This window comes from Acipenser ruthenus, chromosome 9 (genome assembly GCF_902713425.1).
Source record: "Acipenser ruthenus chromosome 9, fAciRut3.2 maternal haplotype, whole genome shotgun sequence".
In the NCBI taxonomy this organism is placed as follows: Eukaryota; Metazoa; Chordata; class Actinopteri; order Acipenseriformes; family Acipenseridae; genus Acipenser; species Acipenser ruthenus.
In genome coordinates this window covers 36078876-36106720 of record NC_081197.1, presented here as the reverse complement: position 1 = coordinate 36106720, position 27845 = coordinate 36078876, and the positions used below count along the sequence as shown (strand labels likewise).

At 37.3% G+C, this 27845-nt stretch overlaps 1 protein-coding gene across 1 annotated transcript in view; it reads left to right on the top strand.

The window, feature by feature from the left end:
- The window catches only part of LOC117406017 (unconventional myosin-XVI-like), a 160308-nt gene that overhangs the window by 108696 nt on the left and 23767 nt on the right, over positions 1-27845 (top strand). Inside the window, 9 exon segments of the mRNA XM_034009658.3 lie at positions 2172-2247; positions 4939-5120; positions 6044-6124; positions 7747-7952; positions 14257-14359; positions 19844-19940; positions 22295-22541; positions 25632-25939; positions 26580-27746. Of these exon segments, the coding sequence (XP_033865549.3) occupies positions 2172-2247; positions 4939-5120; positions 6044-6124; positions 7747-7952; positions 14257-14359; positions 19844-19940; positions 22295-22541; positions 25632-25939; positions 26580-27746 (2467 nt within the window).

The window sequence follows — 27845 nt, the reverse complement described above, 5'->3', positions numbered from 1 at the left end:
TGGCAAGGGAGTTTAAATGGCAATTCTATTTAGGTTTACAACACCCGATATGAGTGACATTACCTCCTTTGGACTTGTAAAGGTGTTTGTATGCCAGCAATGCCCTTTCTTTACGTAATCACTATTAATGCCCTTTAAAGGAGTAGGTCAGTTTCTAATGAGTCTTCAAACTGTCCTTCAGGGGTGTATGTACACATTTCAACAACTACAGCAGGAGTAAGGGATCTACCAATGAAGGGAAAAAACAAAGGGTCTCATTTTAACATTACATTACTGTAATAACTTGATACATGTAAAGTCCTGTCCCTGCAAAGTGGCATGAGTATAACATAGAGGTCAGAACCCACACCCAGTGGCCACTGGCGCCAGCTGGGAACTGTATGTAGTCATGGAAGATGAACAGAACTTGTAAAGATTGCTGGGATTTTACCTACCAGATACTCACCTGTATATTATATACAGTGTATCTGTTCTCCAGGCCAAAAGACAGCCTTATTTGTCTGAGCAGATTATATATTTCACACTGTCACTTTTGTGAAATACTTGAGAGATGATACAATGCTGCCAAAACAATAGCATCATAGAATGCCCAAAGGGGAAACTACATGCTGCTGGGTGTTAGTGTAAGAAGTTTTAGTATAGTATTAGCATTTGTATTCTTTTGAAAAAGGAAATATTAAAATGGCTTTTCATTTAATGAATATTTGATGTATGTATATACAGTACACAGTATTTTGTGGTTCAGTGTAAGGAAAGAAAAGGGACCTGGCCGTTTGTGTCTAATGAACATTCAGGTCAGGCTTGATTCCTCTTATGGTTGTCCGCCCTCCGCTTCAAATGTTCCCTTGGGAAAAGGAAGGATCTAAACATATGGTAAAGTGCTCATTAGACACTTCCAAGCTAGCAGTGGACTGCTTGACACCGAGCTTTTTAATAAAACCAAGAATGAGCAGCGGAAGGGTCAGGGATCTAAGACATTGCTAAAAGATTGATAGACATATGCACTCAGTTGGCCTTTCCCTTTTCATTTTGTTTCCTGAGCTCACATATTCAGTACCTTCTAACATGTTTATGGCTAAAGCAATTTTAAAGTATCAACTGAAAAGTTCAGATAAATTTGACATAAATGAGTTGTAAGCAAATCTATAATATCCATGTTCTTACTTGTGCGAACAACTTTATCACTGGTACCTCTTTCATTGTAATACAAAAATATTTATTTATGCTTCCTAGTAGTTAATCACTTTTTCTTGTTCGCGTGGAGTGTAACTGACCTGCAGCACCTTATGTGATTAGGTACCGGAAAACAGAAGCAGCTTTTAATCTGTCGAGGAATACATAGATTGTTAACACAAAAACATATTAGTATGGATGTATATGTATGTATGTATGCATGTATGTATGTATGTATGTATGTAACTATTTGTGGTATCCTAATGTAATCAAAAGGTTAAAGGTTTATTATTTGAATCTGGTCTTCAGGTGTCAAATGTGTATAAAAAATGTGAGCAATTGATGAATAGGAGGCTGTGTGGTCCAGTGGTTAAAGAAAAGGGCTTGTAACCAGGAAGTCCCCGGTTCAAATCCCACCTCAACCACTGACTCATTGTGTGACCCTGAGCAAGTCACTTAACCTCCTTGTGCTCCGTCTTTTGGGTAAGGCGTAATTATAAGTGACTCTGCAGCTGATGCATAGTTCACACATCCTAGTCTCTGGAAGTTGCCTTGGATAAAGGTGTCTGCTAAATAAACAAATAATAATAATAATGAATACACTGCCACCACTGTGATGATGTAACTTTAGATTAAATGGTACCTAGCCCAAAGTGGGAAAAACACATTTAATTCTCTATCATTTAGACATCCAAGCAATCACAGTCAAATCTCTACTGACTTAAACAATTCTTCTAAAAATGTGTTGAAACCTACATGAAAAGATTAGACAACAAAAGCACTGCACAACAAACACTAATGTAAAATGTTACTGAACAAAAATTCTAATTCTATTCATGTTCTATTTTATTAAAAAGAAGCATTTTGAACTGCCTGATTAATACTATCATTTTCTCACAAAAAACATATTGCAAAAAAACAAGAATAGCAAACATGAAATTGATTCTTTATCTATATAAAACCTAATGGACTGCTTTCTTGATCATTCTTATTTACAGATGACTTACGACCTCACAGGAGTACTTGAAAAGAATAAGGATTTACTTCCACAAAATCTCCTTTTTGTGATGAAAAGTAAGTGACTTGCTTTATCTAGGCCTGCATCTGTGGTGTATCCTTATACCGACAACATGGAATCGTACTTTGGAATCTGTATTAAACAAAAATACTTTGCTTGGTGGATAGTGCAGAAACTGTTAAAGAAAATTACATCTTGAAGCAAATCACCTGTTGATTCTGTAGTGTAGGCAATACTGTAGATGAGATCTTTTGTAAACTTTAAAGAGAACCTTAAAAAAGTTTTCCTCATAATTTATGATAAACACATAGGAAGCTATAGTAAAGCCATGTTAAAGTTAAAGGGCACATAAGGACCTTTTTATTTTATTGTTACATGTTCCCATGTGTTGCTACAACTGTTTATGTAAGGTGTGTGTGTTTTCTTTTTTTTTTTTAACATTTTGACCACCTGCTCACATATGTAACTGAGATGGATTTACCAGTGAGCAGGAGGATGATGGGAAATGTAGTTCTGAGAGGTCCATGCGGGTACATGGGAAGCCATCTTGAGGCAGGGAATGCAAGTTAAAGTTTAAAAAAGTGGTCAAAATGTAAAAAAAAATGTAAAACAATACACACACCTTACGTAAACAGTTGTAGCAACACATGGGAACATGTAACACAATAAAATAAAAAGGTCCTCTTGTACCCTTTAAGTAAGTGTGTGGCAAGGATGCCGTGTGTGGTGGTCAGGCCAGGAAATAACCACACAACAGCAGACTGGGGTATGAAATGCGTTGATGCGCCGGTTTATTGTAAAATAAAAGCTTTAAACAAAACAGAACAAACACTGAAAATAAACGGCACAGTGGCCAAACGAATAGACAGACAGACAGTGGACGAAACAAACAAGTATCGTGCTGGTCCTCCAGCACGCGTAGCAATTGTTTATACCTTGTTTAATTTCTCCTTCTCTCTCCCGTTCTCCATTCACGAATACCCAACCTCGAGGGAGTGAAACACTGCCTCTTTTATGCAGCTGTACCGAGACTCAATTGCTAATCAATCATTCAATTGGAATCTCAGTACATCTGCACATGAACTATTTGTGCTTCCCGTGCTTCCATACTAATACGCACTTTAATCTACACGTGGAGTGATTGTGCAATCCCTGTGCCTAAATACAAATATACATTTTAACAACACTTATGCTACATAGCCCCACATTATATCCCATGAACCAATACATATACACCAACATTAACACGCCACATACAACATAAAACACAAAAATGTGCACAGGGGCGGGGCACCCCACCACAGTATGGTAAATCATTGTTTTTTTAAAAAAAACATGATTGACCATAAATTAAAACTATAGGTTTTTTGCACACATCTTACAAGTTTTGTTGCTGTTGGCTTTCAACTGTACTCGGATTGAAATACAGCTGTGACCATTATTCATAACCTAATATTGTGCACACACTTCATGGAGGCTGTGTGGTCCAGCGGATAAAGAAAAGGGCTTGTAACCAGGAGGTCCCCAGTTCAAATCCTCTCTCAGCCACTGACTCATTGTGTGACCCTGAGCAAGTAACTTAACCTCCTTGTGCTCCGTCTTTCGGGTGAGACATAGTTGTAAGTGACTCTGCAGCTGATGCATAGTTCACATGCCCTAGTCTCTGTAAGTCGCCTTGGATAAAGCCGTCTGCTAAATAAACAAATAATAATCATAGAGGTTCTGTCTGTTAAAATAATGAATGCTATTGTCAAGGTGAGAAAATGTACTTCTCAAAGTCACTGCAATGTTTTTGAGGTTGGCACTTAACAGTGTATTTCACTCCGCATGGGGATTTCCAATCTCATACACAAACTGTAATTCTGACCAAACACAGATCTCATTTTTGTAATGAATAATGAGGTGAAAATATACTTAAAGGAATAATCTGGTTGTATGTGTAAAACTAACCAGCTAATAAAATAGGGTATGGTATATTTCAAAGCTTTTATTTTATTTTGTTTTGTTGTACATGTAGAGATATACCCAATAAAATCGCCAGACTATAACAAAAACACACACACAAAAAATGAAAACTATGCTTAACTGTTATAAAATAGACATCACCAGAAAGGTCATTTTAAGAAATTATTTTAAGCAAGACAATTAAATGCAAGTAAACATACTACCAGGGCTTGGTTATGCAAGGTCTACAGGTCCCAACATGTTTATTATGAAAGATATTTTGTTAAAATAAATTGCTTTCATTTTGGATTTAAATATACCATCCATACAGGCAGATATAGAAACAGACCACAGGACAGGCAGTGTAGCCCCCCCACTACATTATGCCAGATCTTTGTTTCCCTTCTTATGGAACATATAGGATGCTATCATGATTTTAACAATAAGTGATGTTAATGATTAACTGATCGTTCAGATCGTCTAATACTTTAAAAGGTTATAACGCTTACTTTTTAAGTTTATTCTAAACATTCCATAGTGTTCTGAAACATTTGAATAAAAAGTGTTAACAAAAATGCAACTAGAAGCTCAGAGCTTGAAAACAGCACACAGCTCAATGCAGTGACTGGTGGTTGATTCATAAGGAGGCACTTATACCAGCAGTAGCAGTTACTGTGCGGGGAAGCAATGTTTGTTTCTCAATGGTGTCATTGTTGCAAGAAGAACATTTTGCATTTACAGTGACCAACCGTTAAACATTTGAAATGATTGTTTATCTTTGTAATTTCCACTGTACCCCACAGCCAGTGAAAACGTAGTCATCCATCAAATGTTCCAGTCAAAGCTGACACAAACTGGTTCCCTTGTTCCTCCATACCATCGCCTTAAACTCAGAGGACCCAAAGCCGCTCTGCTTATTCAGAAAATGACTTCAGCTGCAGCGACCAAAGAACCAAAGAAATATATGGACCTTAGTCTCAGTAAGGTACTGTTTCTCATGAATGAACTGTGTCTTGAGGTTTTGACAATGGCCTCTTAGTTGTAACTAATGATGACCGCATTGAAGGGCTATATTAGTTGGCTATTACAAAGGCAGAGGGCAACATTTCACACTTTTTCAATATTCCACACCTGGAAATGAAATATCAGACGTTACCACTTAAAGCCTGAGATTCAAGTATCATTTTGCTGTTACCTTTTTAATGACAAGGGTCAGGTTTGCATAAACACAGCACCCAGCAGCTCCAAAATGTTCTACTTGCCAGCAATTTGTCACCAAGAAGGGGAAATGCTACTGTATTGCTTAAACATTACATGCAGAGGTAACACAGTATATCAGAAACTAAAAGCACCGTTTAGCTCATATGAAATCAGTATTTTTTATTGTACTGTATTTTTATTGCAATCAAATAACATGCTTACTGTAAATCCTTCAACACCTCATGTTGCCTTGTTAGTTACCAAGTTGCCATGACAACCTCGTCTCGAAGGTGAGAAAATCCCTGCCAGAGTGTCTAGATTATCAGATTGTAGTCTTGTTCTTGACCAGGAGAAGGAGAGTAGATAATGCCATCCTATTAAATAATGAATCATCATGGTTAGTAACACGTGCAAGGCCCTGATATCTTAAGTCAAAGTAGGCCAAAAAAGGCCCATTCAATATAGCTTTTTTGAAAACACAGTGATGGTGGACTTTATGTTGAGGGAATGGTTCTTAATAGTTTGATAATGATATACTACATGTACAGGACATCATGGTTGCTAAAAAAAGAGCATTAAGAAGAATTACTTTTTTATATTGATATGTTTCTTTTATATATATATATATACCAAGTTCTTTGATATCTGAAATGTAAAAAATAAATATGTGTTTGGTTCTTGGAAAACAATCCTGTCTATTTTTTGTAGCTGCTGAAAAAGAAAGGAGCAACTTCATTTCTCCAGCGGTTGGAGCGTTGTGGTCCAGTTACCGTGGCTGTACAGCTCAGGGTGAGTTTGACCTGCAGTTTTGTTTTACTTTAAATAATCTGTGAGACAAACCAAACTGACTCCTGCTAATCAGATTCCTCTGTATAAAGGGAAATGCTCATATACACCACAATGGGTTGCTTATTCTATAGTTTCACAGACCTCAATTAGCAATATACTGACTACCTAGTGTCCCTGTACCTTAGGTAAGCTAGTCCGAGATCAGTACTAATCAGGGTGAAACCAGCTATACATGTTACCAGTATAACATCTTTAGAATGTGTCCAATCCCAATGTAAATAGATTGCACACTTAGAGTGTTGGATGATCTTAGCTCTAGCACCACCACAATGATTGTGATTAAAAAATGCAAATCACAATTATGAATAATTTAGGACCTAGTTTCACAGTCCCCAATTAGCACTAATCTTGAATTAAGGTATTATTAGTCCAAGATTGATGCTCCTTATGGTCTGTGAAAATAGTTTTTCCAGAAATGTAGTATCAAAATATAAATAAAATTGCCAAATTAAAAAGGGAATAACAAGCAAAATCTGCAATAATCTCTATTCAAATAAAAATAAATCACAAAAAAGCATTGATTTATGGTGAGCGGCTGGTTTCACATACACCGGTTAGCAGTGGTCATGAACTACATTAAAATAACACTAGTTAGTCCAATATCAATGATACTCAAGGTCTCTGAAACCAGCCAAAAAATCTAACATCAGTTCTTAATTGTAGTGCTAATTAGTACTCAACATATTGCAAATTATATTTTAAAAATGCATGAATGGTATCATAAATGGGGTCCAATTATTGCTTTTACAATAAATGTTTACAAAAATGTTCAATACTTTTTCATAGTAAAGTAATGACTTCAGGTCAGTTCTTTCACATATATATCTAAGGTATATATTCATAGAAATGCAATATAATAAAGGATGCTACACACCAGACGTGATGCGATTAGCGAAACTATGCAGTGATGCGACAAAATGAATAGAATCTATACTTTTGATAAGTATCTTTTACACCACAGGCAACACGACTGGCAACGTGGGGGCGACACTGGAGCGACGCAAAATAAATAGAATTGGATACTATTTTTGGGGATTTGTCGTGCGACAACTAGGGAATTGACCAAACAGAGAACAGCTTCAATGCACATGGTCCAAAATGACAGAGGAAACAATAATACTTGCTGTGGAAAAATGCCCAGAGTTTTATGACAAAGGTCATCACAATTATAAAGGTACAAATTTAAAAGGTAATATATGGGCGTTCATGTCGAAGGCACTGGATAAGCCTGGTGTGTATGGTTTATTGCCATATATGCTGAAACACTGTCATAGAAGGCACACATTTCTACATCATGTTGACAAATATGTACCAGTCTTGATCATAGTTTTGTCTATAGCAATTTTTTTATAGTTTCATTGATCTGGCAGTGTTCAAATCTGTCGCATCGCCTCTGTGTCGCTTCTAGTCTGTATGGTCATGTCACTGCAAAAGTGCCTCGTCACCCAATGAAAAATCGCATCGCATCTGGTTTGTGGCGGCCTTTACTCTATTGTGAAAATTGAAACTTTGTTTCACAGCAACACAGAGCTAGTAACCTTGTTACCTATTTTTATTTTTAGAACTCAATTGCTGATATTACTGGTAAGCTGCAGAACTGCACTCCACATTTTGTACAGTGCATTAAACCCAACAACTCTAAGCAGCCAGATTCTTTTGACAATTTCTATGTGTCCACTCAACTGCAATACATTGGCGTACTGGAGATGGTAAAGATGATTCGCTATGGATACCCAGTGAGACTGTCCTTTTCAGGTTTCTTGGCAAGGTAAGTTTAAGTACAGAAAAAAACAGATGAAGTTAGATTCATTTATTGAAAAATTGCAGACCAGGATAGCCAACATGAGATTAAAGACTTTGTTTCCAAAGGGGTCCTGGTACTTACTGTACATAGTCTCTTCTAATGACTTTAAAAATAACATAGTGTGTCCAATTAATATAATTGAATGATATTTCTTAATGTACAATACATAGCTTTAGCCATGCGGTATTTCAGGAGCATAATTCTGCATAATTTTTTTCCACAGTTAAATTGAATTTTATGTAATTGATAGTCATTTACAAGTTGTGTTTCATACTGTATATATAATTAGAACATACAGTATATGTGTTAAATATCTTCATCAGTATTTTCACTAGATGCTACTAAAACCTGTCAGTGTTAAGGAATGAAAGATGTTAACTTTGCACCAGCTTGAAGCATTTGGCTTAGAGGTGAGGGGCAGAGGAACATTTTAAATGCTTCATCTCTTACCAACAATAGCTTTTAATGTTTGCTGTGAGACACAGAACAATTATGTTATCCACTACTTTCCTGTCAGGTCATCTTAACATAAGACTCAAAAGCACAGTGGAGGCTTCATTTTCAGTGCCTCTGTTTTTCTCATTTTGTTCCCGGGAAAATTGCCTTGTGCACTGAACTTCACAGCATTAGCTACTTGCTGCAGCACATTCTGGTAAATGCAACAAACATTGTGTCACTGTATGTTATTGACATGTTTGAAATACTGCTGGATGTTAAGAGGGCATTTTTAGACTTTTTAAGTGTTCTACTTCTCGCTGGCTTCTCTGCTTCTGCATTCAGTAGCTTAATAAGGCGACTTTCCAAACCCAAGGAAAACAACGCATACAAAGAAGTTATTGGGTTTCCGTACCCTGAATTGAATTGAGGCTGAATGTTGCAAAAACAAAACTGATGAAATAAAGAACCGATTCAAAGTTTAATATTGTTTATTTTGGTAAACAGTAACTGACAGTCTTTCTTAAGCAAAGTCTCCTGGGAAAAGTGGTGTTATTTTCTGCCACTGTGCGTAAAAGCAAGTTTGTTTATTTTTGTATTATTTTTGAGTTTCTGTGACAGAAAGACAATGATTCTTGGTGGTAAATCTCCCTCCTGACCTGTGAGGGCGCTAAGTAATGGGAACAGAGTACTCTGGACTACTTGGTCTGACACTTCGTTCCGAGGGTTAAAAGGAAGTCGGTCATGTAGAAAAGAGACAGAGCTTCGGTACACTAACTCACTGACCTGGAGGTGAAATGATGTGGCAGCTGCGGATTGGAGGAGCAGCTGCAATCGTTTACCAAGGGGTCATGAGTGACGGTATAAATAGGAGTCGAAGTGATGTTATCTGTTCCTTTGTTGTGGTCATGCAAATTAACCGAAAGGACTGGTATTTATGTGTTTTGTTTGTTGTTGTCAGTCTGTCTATATCGTCTTGTTTGTCTTGTGTATTGGACTAGATGGCTAAACACAATCCGGAGCTGTCGCCCACGGCCAGCACAAAACCTGGACAACAACGCACTGACTGTTCACTAAAATAACATTGCAAATTCACTACCAGCACTACAGCACTCACTGGGAGAGGTGACAGTGTTTGTGTTTGGGTATTTGCATTGGGATTATTGTTCTTGGGGGATAATTGTTTATTGTAAACAGGACTGCAACCCATCATCATTTACTGTGCAACATCATTGTGTATTGCCAGCCATCGTTGTTTGTCTCTTTTTGGTCATCAGACCCCTGGATAAAAATAAACAGAAACCTTTTCACCCGTACTGTGTTTGTCTGTTGTTTCTTGTTGGATTACTGCACTGTCCCTGCACGTACCACTTACCACTTTGCCACAATTTCACAATATTGACCTTTATTATTGGGTGTTATTCAAAGTACATTAGGGTCAGGTGTATTTGTCAAACCCAAAGATGTTGTTTGCCAGGAGTGGGTGCTTTACTGGTCTCCAATAAAAATGCTGCTTTACTAAAAAGATTTATTTTGCAAGATGAGAAACCATTAAAACAAGTTTCAATGGTCTCTTGGCCAGGAAGGCTCACAAAAAGCCTGTTTATTATAATGTTTCATGTTTCATCATGAAGCCTACATTCAGTCTTTTCTATGAACAGTACATTTAATAACAATAATTTAGGTAAGCAATCATTTAACTAAGAAAGTGGTCCATTAAAATGTTCACAGGGCAATGTTCAAGCACTTCTGTTACTTGTCTGTTGAACGTGTAACATTTCTTCACTGTTATGCCCCTCTCGGCATAAAAGCTGGAGTGATAGGAACGGAATTGTAAAGTGATCTCTGGCTCATAAACAATGTTGCAATATGTTGAGCTGTTCAGTGGCTCTTGTATGTCAAGTTTCATTGGGAACTGAGTAACAGACCCAGTGTTTGTTTGTGTTGAATGCAGCCACAGAGCAAGTATAATATGGGGGGGGGAACTACTGTGTCTCTCATGAAGAATCCTTAAGACAAAAAGCTGTCAGTGGTATTGAAAACCCATATATGTTAGTGTCAATCCAACCCCTTACTTCTCTGTATCAATTAGTGAGATAGAAACAGGCCAAGGCTAATGTCGTCTCCTGGGTTCACTAGACAGACTGAATGCGCGAAAGCAATTTGGAGAATACGTATTTTAAAAATGGGATAGTGATCCATGTTCTATATGGAGAAATAAGTTTGTGTTTTGTTACTGTTCACTGAGGTAGAATGACAGCCGTTTAAGGGGTTGTGTTGTTACCTGGTACAATGGTACATTAAATCGTCTTTTATTAATGTTTATGGTATTATGAATTTGATGCTGTCAATCTCTCAACAAACTTGGATTTGCATCAGAACTTCTGCTCTGATAATGTTTTATCTTTTTCTATTGGCAATTTGCCATCTAGTCAAAGTATGTGCTTTTTTTGTGTGGTGATCAAGTATTTTGTCAGGCTGCAAAAGCCCTAAGCAAGTAGACTGTACGTGAGTTTGTGAATAAGGCAGTAATCCAAAATGATGGTTTAAGGTGGCACTGGCTATTTTAGCATGTCGTTGAGTTTTGTGAATATGGTCCCCTTCTGAACACTTTGTGTGACAAACATAAGCCAGATAGAATACAATAAACAAGCTAACCTTAAATAATGGCCAATTGTAATGTACAGTTATCTTTGAGGTTCAAATCTAAGATGCCTTGTGTTTTATCACATTTGTGATCCAGTGGCACTCGTTGAAGGTAGGGTACCGTACCCAATGTCCACGACACATTCTCCATAGAAAATGTGCCTGAACCTAACCAAATATATACCGTATGTTATTTCACTATCTAATTTTTAGAGCTGCAAAAGCTGTTTTTTCTGCTGCTTAGTTGACATCCTCCATACCTACAATGAGTTCCCTCAAAGTGATCCCTGCTTGTAATTAATAACATATCCTTCTCCCTTTCTTGTCGTTTGCAGGATTCCGTAGTTAACATTACAATAGCCTACACCACCCCAGACTGGGAAGGAATTGTAATGTAAATTCCTTTTTAGCGTTTTGTTTTGAATTCATGTTGATTTGCATTGCTATTGTGTTTGCTGCCAGGAGCTGACCTATAATTTATCACGCTAGTCATCATCCTACAAGGACATTGTGTACGGACTGAGAAATCCTACATAGTTACATCAGGTGCAGACAGTAATTTCCTAGGATTAATACAACAAAGTCACATATCTTAGCCATGTTCCTTGAAGGGAAATCACATATGCCTGTAACCCTTTTCAGATTTTTGCATGAGGATTTTACAAACATACAAAAGGTAGTTCCAAAGATATAGCTCACTGTATAGTATTGTTTGTGCACAGTTTATGCATATGAATGATGCAGCCAGTTCTACAATGTGACAAATAAATGCCTGGAACGTGGGTTTGTAAGTAATGCATCAGTGTAAACAGTAATATGTTATCTAGGTAAGGAGGGTGAGGTGACAAGACATGCTGAAAGCTATGCAGCATATAATACAGAAATGCACATTACGTAAATACGAATCAGTTAAATTCATGTTAGTCAAATGTCAGCAAAATGTTTCATTGAAAAGAAAATCATCCACTGAGTAACAAAGGACTTATTCAGACATCAGTATTTCCATTTAAATAATGTTTTGTGTGAATGAAAAATTGCACACTGTCTACTTTAGTATATATCAGAGAGAACAAAGTCATCATCCTACAAGGAAATTGTGTTCAGTTGAATAATTATTAGTGTTCAGTTGAATAATTATGAAAACCGTCAATTCAGACATGGCTGTAGTTAACCAGTTAACACAACTTCCAGTTTCAGCACACAATTAGTTTAGGGGGAAAAAATGCAACAACAACAGTAAAAAATACAACTGTAGAGCAAATATTGTAAACTGCACAAAAATGCATTCATTATAGTTATTATTTTCCATAATATTAATGGAAGCTTTTTTGTTGGCTTAATTTGTATTGTATTAATAATCTTGTCAACTGAACTTACCAGTAGAACATAGTGGAACATCATAATTGCTTGTATGTATATTAATCAAACATGGGAAAACATGAACGTGTCTGTAAAACTAATAACTTCATCATTAACAATATAACCAGAAACAAAATTAATTAAACAGCAGCCCTCTTATTTGTCTACATTAATGTGACCCTAATGTCAGTTTTTTTTTTTTGTATTGTATTGCTCTTTATGAAGGAGCTTCAAGTTGTGTTAATTGGGGTGATGAAGATTTTTGTCAATCTTGCAAAATTGAATTAATATTCTTGAGAGGCTTTGTAAGCAATGCATTGTAAAAGCTCCTACAGCTAAAGCGCAGAAGTGAACACAAAATAAACATGAAAAAGCAGACAATTAAAAAGCCTTAAAAGTAAAATACCTAAGGCTTTAAGTAGCTTTCATGGGAACATGATTAAATATTTAGGATTAAATGGAATGTAAGATATTCTTTAGTTTACTGCCCGTAGGAACCTAATGAAAAGAGACCTCTGTCTCACAAGGTTACCTCCTGGTAATTCTTGAGTAACCTAATTAGTACTTGGACTTGTAATATTCCCTCACTACTTCTAAACTAAGTGGAATTTGACATCTAAATACCAATTTATTAAAATGAAATGACACAGATCTGCTATTTCAAGTGACTGGTGTTTTGGTTTTCAATAGGATTTGGCTGCTCCAGTGCACACACACTATAAAAAAAGACTCCATCCATAATATTTTCTGACTATACAGCTGCTGCATTTTTCTGTATGGTGATTGTGCACATGGTTGCCTACAGAACAAATCTATGTTGTTCTATGAATGATTTTTAAGGGGGGATTGGGGGTTATTGGCACATGGTTTGGAAAGGACCATCTGTTAGTTAAATATCTTCAATACTCATACACAATGTTCATATGTATAATTTGATGGGGTACCAGGATTAGTTTTCCACCAAGGTTTTTCCTTTACATTTTTTTAATGTAATGTGGTACAACTTCTTATACTTGTTGTTATGCAGATATTTTAAAGAACTGAAAAACCCTAGTTTGTCCCAGAACTATATCTTATTCATTTTGATTATCTGCTTGACCACAAAAGCAAAACTGACCCTGCTGGGCCTGCATTTATTTGACCTTTTGCCAGATCAGGACTGGAATGTAGCACCAGCAAGAGCAGATGGTTACAATCATGCTTGTCTTTCAAACAGTGACATTTAACCTTCTCTTTTATAAGGGTTTGTCTGATACTCAAATGACTGCCATTTGCCCCTCTGGAGGCATAGTATATCACATTTGTTCCATGACATACAAACCATATAAAGAGATCAGAAAGACAGAGAAGCAACTGCTACACCGTAACAGTCCCATTTAAAAACTCTATTTATCTGAGAAGTTTAAGAAGATAGTATGTGTTATTGTTCTTTTGACAATAATGTATTCTAATTACCTATTTCAAATACACCATTGTTTATGTACACAGAAATAACAAGTAGGGCTTCACATTTCCTAATATTTGTATGAATGTACACTAACTGTAAACTTGTCTGTGTACACTTGGAGTTGCAGTTATTTAGAAACCTCTAAACAGACTATCTCTGCTCAAATTCTGTTCACCTACCCTTGATTGGAAGAATTGGATTCTGTGACCACTGTCTTTAGAAGGTCTGAGACAGATGCCTAAAAACCTTAAGCTCTTCTTAATCCTTCATCTTTTTCAGGTGAATTACCAAAGTATTGGTAATGGGCACTACAATTAATGTTTATTTTTGGTTTTAAATTTGCTTTGTTGCACCAGTAATGTCAACTTTATTTTCACGCAGGTACAAGGATTTGGCTGACACAGTACTTGAAGACAAGAAGAAGCTGTCCTCTGAAGAGAAGTGCCGCCATATTCTCCACTATTGCAAGTTGCAGGGGTGGCAGGTTGGTTGGATTTTAAACATGTAAGCATAAAGGGACAATGTAAGTGCCAGTAAGGGTTTAGGATAGGTATTGTAAAGCCACAGTATGGGCCTGGGTTTGGAGCATTCATAATAGTGATATTATGTTGCTTTCTGGTTCTAATTGAATTATGCGTTTAAATAACTGTAGCTATCGTGTGTTCTGTGGGTGATTAGCCAGCACAGAAGAAGTTTACCAGTTTACGCACATCCTCTCTTGAATAAACAGTGTGTGTGTGAACAAAATATGTTCATACAGTACCAGTACTTAAAATGTTAACCAAGTATAATCTTTTATTTAGATTTAGACAGATGAATGCTCAAGCTTAGCTTACTGTCCTGTTCATATGATTACACCGACCATAGGTCAATCCTCTTAGGGGCTTTGGGGGCAGTGGCAAATAGCAATTGGGTAATTGCTTCACATATTAATTCAATACTTTATAAAAAATAAAATAAAAAAAAATCTTTAATGAGCCAAGAAGTTAAGAACTTGTGTGCAGATCGCTGATTTACTGTGCTTATCCCTACAGATATTGCTGTTTTGGGAGATCCTCAGCCATTTCAATCAAAGGGATTTGTTGAGTTGAAATCTAGTGATCTGTGTCTTTTACATTGGTACATATAGAATGATACAAACTTACATAAAAATAAACAAAGTTTTACTAGTTACCCTGGATTATAATTTGATTTTTAGGCCATGCAAGGATATATGTTACCAGTACAACATTATAAAAGGCAATGTTGTCATTATCTGCCTAGTGCTACAAAACTTTTTAAAATGCACTAGAAAATTAAACATGCAGAATTATGAAAATGTGTGTATATGTGCATATGGTTGGCTAAATAGAGTTTAGTGGAACAGATATAACCTGAATTTTGGTAAAGCCAAGAAGAAATGATACTGTCCTAGCCACATCTGTCAAACCACTTATGTCTCATATTAGATTATTTTACTGCAGTGCACTGTGAGCTGTTTCAGATTTTAAGTGTATGCCCATGTATGCCCTACTTTTTGTACAGTATACACAATTGCCAGCATTTTACAGATTAGTTTTTGCTTTGGTAGATGTCTTTTTCAGCAATGCATAAAATGCGTATTATGGACTTGTCCTTAGTGAAATGTAGGCCATATTCTTAGTCTTTGCTTCATTCTTCAATTACCTTAGAGGTGAGTTTTGGGTTTTCAGGTTTGAAATGTTAGCATACGGTAATCCAAGATTAGCGCAAATCAGGGTCTGTGAAACCAAAGCTATAGTCACAAAACCTTATTCAAAGACCAAAAAGATCCTGAACCAAGGAGATCTTTGGTCAGGTAAATGTTGATCTATAAAAACATCCGTATTTGGGGGCTAGAACTATCCACTGCTAATTGGTTGTGTATTTTTGTAACATAAAGACTATTCCTATTTAATTCCCATATGAGTAAAAAACGTTAGTGGGTGACTCTAAACTTCCATATCCATCATATCAGTAACAAGCATTCATAAAAGGAATGTGATTGTTTCATACTCGTGACAGAGTGATGTCCTTTTCTCTTATGGGAACAACATTTTATACACACACCTGATGTGTTTCTGGACCCACAAGTGAGACAGCAAAGCATTGCATTTTGATTTATTGATTATGTGAACAGAGAATTTACAAGTGTGAGGTGTGACTCAAAGAAATGCTCAAATAAAGCAGATGATTGGAATTTGCAGTTGATATCAGGAATCCCTTTAAAGTCTACATAGCTAATAAAATAATTCCATAAATCTTACCACACACTTTGAAGGTCTCACATTATAAAAAATATCCACAGCTGTTACACACTCTTTCAAATGCAATGTGTTCTGGGTTCAAAGAAGATCCAGTCTGAATGTTGAACTCAATTATGCTTGTCTGCCTGTCTGCCTTTGAGTCCTTCTTGTTAACTAACCAGTGACTGCCCATAATGAGTGACATCATTAGAAGATAATGTAATTGAGCTCAGGAAGAACAAGAAAAAGTGGGCAACAGTTTCTATGATTTGAAATCGCTGTTCTTGACTTGGTACCTCAGGTACCTCACATGTGTTGTCTCCTCGTGGGTACTTGCAGCAGGACAGTTCCTGCTGGCCACAGGCAGTGTGTGGTGTATAAGGGAAGAATACCCTTATAAAAGTGTACTGTGTTATAATTGGGTAAAAGTAAAGTATTAAAAGATAGGGAAATCATAATCATGGCAAACTATGATATAAAGTGTGGGAAAAAAACATGATCAGAGGAAAAGATACTGTACACTAAAGCTGTCTGATAAATAAGGGGAGGATCAATTAAATCTTAAAGGTATTGTACAGACAACCAATGTAATTTTGGAGACACAAAGGAGCACATTGACTTTGTAATCTTCCCATGAGGGCAAATGCTCATCACCAAAATGAATTACAATCCCACAGCTGCTACTGATAAGTGGTTCTTTTATCTCACTTAGTATGTACATGGCAAGAAAATAACATATACTCCCACATTTAGTAATTTTGTGACGTGACTCTGTTTTACTATTAAAAAAGAATGAATTTCACTGCCAGTTCAGTCCCTTTCCTCACCCCCGGAACATGAGCTAATACTATGTACAGGACACCCACTCACCACCCTCACAGTTGACTCGGTACTTCAGAATCTACAGCCTAGAGAAACACAAAACAAATCACTCTGACTAACAGATATTACAGACAATAGTTATCATGTTCTTTATTTGTGCAGGAGTTTAATTAACTAGTCTGAAGCAAGTGGGTTGTGCAATGGCATCACTAAGAGGTTTGACGTTTGCCTCTGTCTCCAAACACATCATACTTTGTGTTATAATGTTACCACAATCATTAAAGTGTTTAACACTTGAAATGAATGCCACCCACAATTTGGTCAAATTGGTTAAAAATGCTGTTATATTCTAATTTCAAGAATTCTGTAATTTAAAAAAAAATACAGAATGCGTACTGAAGGATCTTGTTAAAATACTTGTGAGCCTTTTCCATATGAAGTGGTTTTCTGTGGGTAGTGGTCCAATTCATTCACACTATGTTTCCATCTGCACCTTAAATCCAGTTTGTAAAACTGAAGTTCATCTTGTTCCAATGTCAAAGTGGGGTTGCTGCATTCTAAAGGTCAAAAATGAACTATATGTACTGTACAACAATGTGTATACTTGTCTGGAAAGTCATAAGTTAATTCAACTACATCCAGTATTTTCCTGATAGCATAATTATTTCCACGGTGATGGTGTCCTTTGCATTGGACACTGATTAGGTTATTTCCTCCATCAGTGCGATGGGCAGAGCAAATTCGTTCAGTACATATGTCAAACTCGTACTGGGAAGCGCTTTGTGATGGTTGTCCACTATGAAAGGTGCTATATAAAATAAAGATTGATTGATTGATAACACTGTGTAACATTTTTTTTTTTTTTTTGGTTCCTGGGTAGTAAGTGTTATTTCCTAATTGCTTATGCCTCAAAAGTATAGAAAATGGCTATTATTCCCCACAAACTTTGCTTTTGTGACCAGGACAGTGATATTTTGAAATTTACCTATATTCCAGAACATTCCAGATAGATTCAGTGCTGAGTAAACTTGGAGTAACTTCTAGAACTTTCTAGAACTTTCCAGTAATATAAATAGTAGTATGAATACAGGGGCCTTAAGCCCACCAGTTCAGTTTAGTTCCAGCTGCCCAAGTGGATACATATCTGCATTTTCTGAGATGGCATCAAGGTCATAGGAGACTTCAAAATCGTGGCATTCCTGATGGGTCTCCAAGGCGGTTTTACCAAGTTTCCCTGCTATCTTTGCCTTTGGGACAGCAGGGACACCAAGGCGCACTATCACAGGTGGGACTGGCCACAGCGGACTGAGTTCTCTGTGGGGAGGAACAACGTCAAGTGGGAGCCACTGGTGGACCCCCGGAAGGTGCTGATGCCACCACTGAACATCAAATTGGGTTTTATGAAACAGTTTGTCAGAGCTCTAGATAAGGAGTCGGCAGCCTTCAAGTACCTTCAAGACTTCTTCCCTAAGCTGTCTGAGGCAAAGGTCAAAGCCGGTGTCTTCGTTGGACCACAGATAAAGAAGATCCTGGAGTGCAATGAATTCCCCAAGAAGCTCACTAGTAAGGAGAAAGCGGCTTGGAACAGCTTTGTCACAGTGGTTCGGGGCTTCCTGGGCAATCACAAGGCCGAAAACTATGTGGAGCTGGTTGAGACTCTGGTGAAGAACTACGGCACAATGGGCTGTAGGATGTCCCTCAAAGTCCATATCCTTGATGCTCATCTTGATAAATTCAAGGAGAACATGGGAGCGTACTCGGAGGAGCAAGGCGAGCGCTTCCACCAGGATATACTGGACTTTGAACGCCGCTACCAAGGACAGTATAATGAGAACATGATGGGAGACTACATTTGGGGGCTGATTCGTGAAAGTGATTTACAGTATAATCGTAAATCTCGAAAAACTACTCACTTCTAAATCTTTTGTAGTCATTTTTGTATTACTTTAGTATAAATACATGTTAATTTGGATTCATATGTTGTTTTTTTCTGACTTTATGTGAACGAAAAGACACAAATTCGCCCGTTTTCTCATTGGAAATAGGTAAATTTCAAAATATCACTGTCCTGGTCACAAAAGCAAAGTTTGTGGGGAATAATAGACATTTTCTATACTTTTGAGGCATAAGCAATTAGGAAATAACACTTACTACCCAGGAACAAAAATTGTGTTACATAGTGTAATACTCTTAAGAGTAGCTTTTTGACTGCAGTTGGACATTGTTACACATATTTACATTTGCCAAGTCCTAACATTGTTCGAGAACAGTTATTCAACATTGTGCTTATTTCACTCGTGGATTAGTCTGGCTATGCCATTGAAGTATTCATATTGAATGGATTAAAATAAAAAGGGAACTTAAACTCACCAGAAGTATGAGGTAGTTTCATCTCCTGCCAACCCTTTGTAATGAACTGAAATCCATGATAAATCGGATTGTGGTGCAGACAACAAGATAGATAAATATGCTTGTTTGACTATAACTTGGAAAGGCCCTGAATAAATGCCAGCTTTTCATTAACAAACTATTTTACAACTTACACTACTGTCCTATTCTTTTAAAGCTTATAAATGTTTTATGTCAATATCAAATGTTCTGGGAAATAAAATAAAAAATCTCAGCAAATGTTAATGATCGCCTCAAAAGCTCAGATAAAATGTCTTTTGAAAGGAGTACGGGAAAGAGCAGTTTGGTTATTAGTGTTTCAAAAAGTGTCAAATCAAGATTCCCTCCCAGGAGCCAATTTACTAACTAGCAGCATGCTTGAGAAAAGGTAGCAGTTGACTTTGATGTTCCTGTTACCTGAGACTCGTGGCTACATTTAAGACCTTGCTGCTGACTACATATTGACCACAGTTCCTTTTTTTCTCATTAATGACTCAGCTGTGTTTCATATTTAGGTGGGGCACAGCAAAGTGTTTTTGAAGTACTGGCAAGCTGACAGTCTTAATGATCTGTGCCTTCAGCTGCAGAGGAAAATCGTAACCTGTCAGAAAGGTAACCGTTACATCTTTATTATTCTTGATATCTAAGCTATACTTTCTATACATTAATCAGAAATGACCCTCTGCCATTCCAACACTTTCACTGATGCAAATCTAGATTTTGCACTTATTTCGTTTTTTGTTGTTGTGTTTGTTTGTTTTTTTGTTATCTTTGTTTTTATTTGTAATACGTAATATTTGGTACATTACATAATATTTAGTTCTCAGCTTTAATCTTAATTATATTTAACCCTTTCACAACAAACGTGTTCACTATGCGGAACGCTGCCATCTCTGTTTTACAACAAAGTTTGACGGTTAAATCCCTGCTCCTTGTTTTTGTCATGATAACCCTATCCACACTACCTAAATAATGTGCAATCAACACAAGTTGAATCCACTTAATTACTATTTACTTCATTACTAATTACACATATGTGATGATTCAATATGTAACAATTGTGCGCTATTTTGGTAGTATGAATTGTAAACTTGTTTGTTTTTCTGCAAAGGAGAATCCGCCCCCAACCAATACATCATCAGCAAGCGCATAAAAGCTCTGTGTGTTATTCTTTCGTGTCGCTTCTTTTTGTTTCGGCTGCTCAGTCAAGCACTGGGAGGCCGAAATGGGAGTTGACCGCTTAGAGCCTGGAGGAAGGGCTGCCCTCAGCCATTGATTTCCACCTAAAAAAAAAAAAATATGAGAGTAGGGGGTTTTTCCTTACCTGAGTGCTGAGCGGTTCGTATTTAGTTCTGCGGGGTGAGTGGTCAGGTTGGAGTGGCTGGGCTCTCTCCCCCAGCGCAGTCATGCTCTGGGAGACGGGCCGTGTCTCAGCTGCTGATTTTCATTAAATTCAATATTTGGGGGATAGATGGCAGGGCGCCACTGCGGAGCGTGTTAATTATTTATTATTATTCATTCATGGTTTGGCGGCCTCGTCTTTTCGGGGTGGAGATGGCCACAGCCACTTCCTATCTGCAGCACTGGGATGCATGTAACTGTTCATGTTTTTCCAGCTGGCCTCACGCAGGTAGCCGTCAGGCACCCACGGACGAGGCCTCTGGCCAAATTTATCTTTCATTCAGGCCCTGAGTGCCCTCCACAGTCATCGAGCCCTCAGCGCCCTTCACAGTTCATAAATCATCTGCAAATGCAATCATCATCATTCATTCATTGCCATTCATTCATAGCGGATTCTCCGTGCTGAATAGGTATTTTAGGTTCTCCGTCAGACAGGGAACCTTCCATTCATCACATATGGGAACATCCTTGTTTCCACACCCTTTCAAACAATTATTATACCAAAGCTCACTGGGCCAGCCCAGAACCAGTCCATCAAATGGTGGGCCCTCCCCCGACGTCTCTTCCGGAGTCAGGGTATATTGCGCCATCATTTTGCGATGCCTTCAGAATCCTTTTTCCATCCACAGAGATTGTACTTCCTTTTTGTTTGAGCTCAGATTGAGACTTCCGCTTCTCTCCCAGAAGAGCTTTGGTATAATAGGGCGTGGAAACAAGGGTGTTCCCATTCATGATAAATGACGGTTCCCTTCGGAGAACCTAGGTTATGTGAGTATGTCATCACATAGAAACCTAAATTATAGGTCACAAATACATTTCCTTTATACCCCCAATATCTTGTTTTTAACATGTGTGGTTGTACTGTTTGTGCTATAACTGCTTGACTTCACTTTATTATGTGTTTATCACATATCCTTTAAAACTCTTCTTTGAAGAGTTCTGTAGATAGTATCCTCCCTCGCCTAGACCAGGTAGCATTTCTTTATAATTTGCATCACAGTACAGCAGAGACGGCAGTCAGAAACAAGGGAGCAAAACACAAACTTCGTCATTCGGTTCTCAGCTGCAGCAGTAGATTCAATACACAAAAGAAGCAATGTCCAAATGTTTGTAAATTAATAAATAACACATACTGTATTATGATATTATACCAGTGTTGGTACATGTGCAGTCTACTGCCCTTGTATATTGATACCGTCAGGCTCTTTTCTGTGATAGGTACAGAGCTGAGTTCTTAGTACAGTATGATTAGCTATTGTGAATCCCTACAAAGGAGGGACATCTTCAGAAGTAAGTTTTGTGAATCACAGAAGATATTAGCATTACAATGCATACGAGTTATAAAAAATTTAAATAATTGTAGTTACAATTGTGCAGTATTAAAAAAAGGTTTCTATGTGAAACTGAATTTAACCCCCTCATGTTTATTTATGGATATCGATTTGCTATATCCACATTATCTGCTTTACAGATGGATCCATATTAATATTAAGTTTTGCATTTTTGCCTGTTATCTGTGGTTTGACTCAAACTCATTGGCCTGTAATTTTGTTCCATTATGGTAGTAGTGAGAGGGTTTATTGCACGCAAGAAGCTGCTGCATACAATGAGCATCAAGCAGCAAGAGGTCACCTCCATGAGGAGCTTCCTGCAGAATGTGGAAGACAAGGGACTCAGAACATACGATGGTTTGGTCATCCAGAATGCCTTGGATATTGCTCTGGAGAATGACCGCATCAGGAACGAAATGAATGGGGCTCATGTGAAAGAAAAACTTGAGAACATTAGCTCAGAGGCCGAGGGAAATAAAAGGTAAGTGTGGAACCAGTTTGAGAAGTAACTGTTGAATTCCCTAACTCCCAGAAACAATATATATAGCCAATATATGGTGTACATTTTAAATATATAGCTATAAATATATAGCTTCAAATTATTATCCTAGATTTGGGAAGCTTATGTTAATATATTTATTGTTTTATTTAAAATGACTATTGCTTTGTACTGATTTTATCAATGTTTAAAAATAAGAAACTTGTGAAGTCTATTTTACTCTTGCTCAAGGTGTCTTGATTAAAAGCATAACCCATGTTAATGATGACATAGCATAATTGATACAAAAAATGCCCTTTTCTGAATGCAGTACCAGAGATGGTGCATGCGCAGAAAGCAGAGTAGAGTTTTGCACAGCAGATGCAATTATAAAACGTAGATTTATTGGCTCTATTTGGTATTAAACGTCAGTTTTTACCATTTATTCGAATTTCACTTTGTTCGTATACTTCTGTAACCTCTCTATAGAGAGAAATTAACAAAACAAAAATCTTCATTAATTGATTTCCGTTTTGCAATATTTATTTAATTAAACTATATTGGAGAAGTTTTTTTTAATATATATAATTAAATAGGAGTATTGTGAATTCTGGAATAAATCAACCTAATTATTTAATATATTTCACATAATGTTTAATTACGGTAATATAAAAAATAGTGACTGCAGTAGCCTGAGTACATTTGCATTAGTAAAGTAAAATATAATGCTTATTACCATACTACTGCAGTAAATAAAGTATTTTGCTACATAAATATGATACTGCAATCACAAAATGTTTTTAGACAGTGATCTTAACCTGATAGAAAAATAGCCCTGGAGCTCTCTTTGTATCCCATGATGCCTTGCACATCACGTGACAGAAGTAAAGTTGGAGTTGAGTATCTTGGTAATATGGAATATCTTTGGAAGTAACCACCACCATTTTCAAAATGTCTTTTTCGTACCGTTTTTTATTTTGAAGATTAATTGATATATTATTTTGAAGATTAATTGATATATTATTTTTTAATCGTTAATCACACTTGTGGGCTTTCATCGATTTAATCAATTAAAACCCCTAGTATATATGTACTTGGCAGTAATATGTGAAATTTAAGTGGTGGATGTTTGGTATCATTAACAATGGATCATTATTAACTTTTGAATATTATATAAAGCAAATAAGGGTCCTTCTTCCTCAAATACAACTGTTTTAAATTTGTAGAAGGTTTAGGTTGGTATAATCTCAGACTGTGATGTAAATAAGATCATTTCGATTCATAGTCAAATTACTGCAGGGCGAAATAACACAACCAGATTAACATCTAAGAAAACATTCTTGTGAACACTTATCTATTGTTGCTTGCATGTTTCTACTGATGTTTATAATAACAAAAGTAAATGTAGTCCTCATTATTTCATGTAGGTGGATTCTGATTTATTTGTCTGGCTGGCTGTCTATTCCCATGCTATAATTCTGCACGCTATTATCAGTTGTCTCTGGGCTCATATTGCTGGCTGCCTCTGCCTCTGTCTTCTGTCCTGGAGGAGCTATTGATCCGAGTGGCAGACTAAGATCTCTGTGTTCTTCTGGTTGTTTTCTCTGCTGTTTATGCGTGTGTGCGTGTGTGTGTGAGGGTGTGTGTGTGTGTGTGAGGGTGGGTGTGTGTGTGTGCGTGTGTGTGTGTGTTCAGCATTGTTAATGTAGACACACGCAACAACTGCCTTTTCTGCCTAGGGACTGCCTTTTGATATTTGAATTGTAGAATATTTTTTTCAAGAAAATGTGGCTTCAGTGTTTGGTCCCCTGGGCTACACCTGCAAACCCTCATCTAGAGAATTCTGAATTCTACTTCATTTAGATTGTTCAGATTGTACTCTTTTTAGTGTAAAAACACAGCTGATGTTAAGTGTGTGTGTGTGTGTGTATATATATATATATATATATATATATATATATATATATATATATATATATATATATATATATATATATATATATATACACACACACACACACACACACACACAAAGGCATGCTGAGTTATGTTTATGTGATTCTGTACTGATTCCATTTCTTGCAAATAACATCCTCTGGATTTGTATAAGGAACATACTACTAAATCTCAACCTCTACTGTATTTACGGGGATACCTATCTGTTCACATAGCTGTTCCAAACAAGTTAATTAGCTTTGAATAACCTCAATTATAACAGACAGAAGTCTTCTTCCTGCACATGAAAGACTTAATTTAACACTGTGTTGAATAATTACCTACTGAGCCTAAAGGTTTGATCTTTGGTGAATGCATTTACCTCACAGGCATATGGTCATGTTGTGTAGCGTAGCCGGTAACCATAGTGCTGATCCATCAAGCAGAAATGTTCTTCATACACGACAGTATGATTCTGTCATTTTAAACTCCAGTATGTGAACAGTCACATATGTGTGTTTTGACTCACTGTTGAAAATATAATATGCAGGTATATGTAGTATATATGTAATGCACTCAGTAATACTTGAAAATGTGTATTAACATGGATTAAGGGGTATTGCTGTCAGAAATATCTTTATCTTAAACCTAAAGAAACAACAGATGGTGGTAGCAGATTAAGGCATAGATATAAATTAGAGAATGCAAATCATATTATAGTATTAGAGGATGTAGATCAGGCTTAAACAATCATATATCTGGGATTAATACAGTGCATAAATCCTTCTGTTTTAGTCTTTATTACTCAAATACAGTATGAGGCTAATTGTTTACCAGTATTCAAGTAAAGGGTTTATTTATTTTTTTTCCAGTTTTTGTATATTACATCTAGATACAGTTTAAATGTACTGTGTAGAAAAAACATGCACAGTAAATAGTAAATGTTTCTTGAGAGCTCTCAGTTTTAATAAGCAACAATATACTTGTTTACCAAGAAAAAGACCAACCATGTTATATCTGAATGTTTTGGGGTTTTTTTTGAGGTTACTGTGTAATCTCTGTTCACAGCAAGGGATTCGGGGAGGTTGTTTACAAAAAGTCTTAATTATGTTTGCATGAACTGACTCATTGTTATCATTGGAATGATGCATCTTGCAGAGCTGCAGACAAGGGTGGGAAGATCAATGAAGGCAGCTTTGGGGGCTGCCGGATGCCCAAGCACTATCATTCCAGCTCCATTCCCATCCCTTTGGCTGTGGACAACTTGGTACATTCTGCAGCTGCTACATCAATCAAATCCCCTTCGCTACAATCAGTGTTCAGCATGGAGGATAGCAACTGCCTACCATCACCACGGAAACAGCCTCCTCCCAAACCAAAGAGGGACCCCAACACAAGGCTGAGTGCTTCATATGAAGCTGTGAGTGCATGCTTGTCAGCTGCCTCTAAAGAAACACCCAGTGAAGGTCAGGCATAACAGCAAACATCAACATATCTTATGTGAAATTTGATATATTAATAATTATTTTTAACTTGTGTATTGGCACTGTAGTCTTTTGAGGACATGCATTTTTTGAAGTTTCATGACTAAGCCTTTTTAGTTTATCTAGCAATACACATCATACTGTTTTTTGTGAAAATGCTACATTCTATATCCTTGCTTTAGTAGACCAGATATCAGTTATGACAACAGAAAAGACAATCTAAGTGTCATGAAGAACTATTTCCTGGCCTGAAGCACAAGAAAGATAAAAATCTAAAATGGGGAACAAATTTATTTAACTGTCCCTAAATGTTTGTTCAAAGCAAGCATGGCTTGACTTAATTTAGTAGCACTCATTAAGTTTGACTACAAATACTATCTAGGAATACCAAAACTGGGCTTTAAAATGCCACTGTTTAAAATAGCTGAGATGTGTGGAACCACATGGAAACAGTATCAGTGTTTGCTATTAGTTTAACATCCTCTGAGTACTTGAGTTCTTGGACTAGAAACTGTATTTGCAGACTTTGTTGAACTAAGAATGTCTCCTGATATGAAGGTCGACAAGCATGTAATAAGGGAAATGGGTTGCTCTTTGATTAGTCTTTCTTCTACCTTTGTAGATTTTCTTTCTCTTGTTAATGTAGCTCTGGCTAAACCACGCCCTCATAGTGATGACTACAGCACAATGAAGAAGATTCCTCCACCAAAGCCAAAAAGAAGTCCCAATACTAAACTTAGTGGTTCTTATGAAGAGATTTCAGCTCCTAGACCAACTGAGGTTAAGCTGTCCTGCCTTAAGGGGGGGCACTGCCTAGGGATGATACAAAGGGCTGCTTCAGCAGATGGGCCCCAGTATGGTGTGCTCAGCTTGTACAGCTCACAGGAAGAAGAGGCTGTATATATTGAAATGGTAGGAAACGCCAGAACCAAGAGCTTAACAGGGGTGGACAGTCCTGACCAAGGGGAGTCTGTGTATGAAGAAATGAAGTATTTTCTGCCAGAAGAAGAAACAACTGGTAAAATAAATCTGGCAAAAACAGACAAGTGTTCCCAGCAGTTGTATGAGACCAAAAAGCTTGTAATTGTCGAGCACTTTAACCCTGTTCCTATAGGAAAAGTTTACTGCAAAGACGGTACTTGTGACATTCCGCCACCTTTCCCAAACCTGCTCCCTCACCGGCCACCTCTCTTGGTCTTTCCCCCAACCCCTGTTACGTGTTCTCCTGCCTCAGATGAATCACCTCTAACACCATTGGAGGTCAAGAAGCTGCCAGTTTTTGAAACCAATCTGAACTTTCCAGTGCAGCCTGAAGGTTCCAGCCCACTGTCTCCACAGTTAGCAAGGCATCAAAAAGGAGAAAGCGAGAGACCAACTTCTCCCAGTCTGTCCGTTTTCTATATATCCAGCAAGGTCTCACCACCTCCAACACCTCCACCTCCTCCTCTTCTTCCTCTTCCTCCTCCTGGGCCTCCCCCTCCCTACAGACCCCTGTCACATTTCCCTTTTCCCCCAGAGTTGTGCGCTTTGGCATTAGGAAAAGTACCTCAAAAGACAAGTAACACAACAGAATCTCCTTCAGGCTGTTCAAAGGCGCCCTACTCCCCTGTAAAGACTGCCAGGGTGGAACCAAGAAAATCTCACTCCTGTTCTTCTTCCCCCCTACCGTTTAATCCTGCAAATGTCAGACCTCTGACCAGCCCCCTTGGTGAGCTGACCACTCTCTTCAGCTCAGGAAGAAGCCTCTTAAGGAAATCCACCGCTGGACAGAAAATAAGGGAGCCAGCAAGTGAGTGTTCATGATATTATGAAACTGTTATGTTGTATTGCTGTTCCAGGTTACTTCAGGAACCTGGTTTCTGACTTTTACATTCATATGATCTTTATG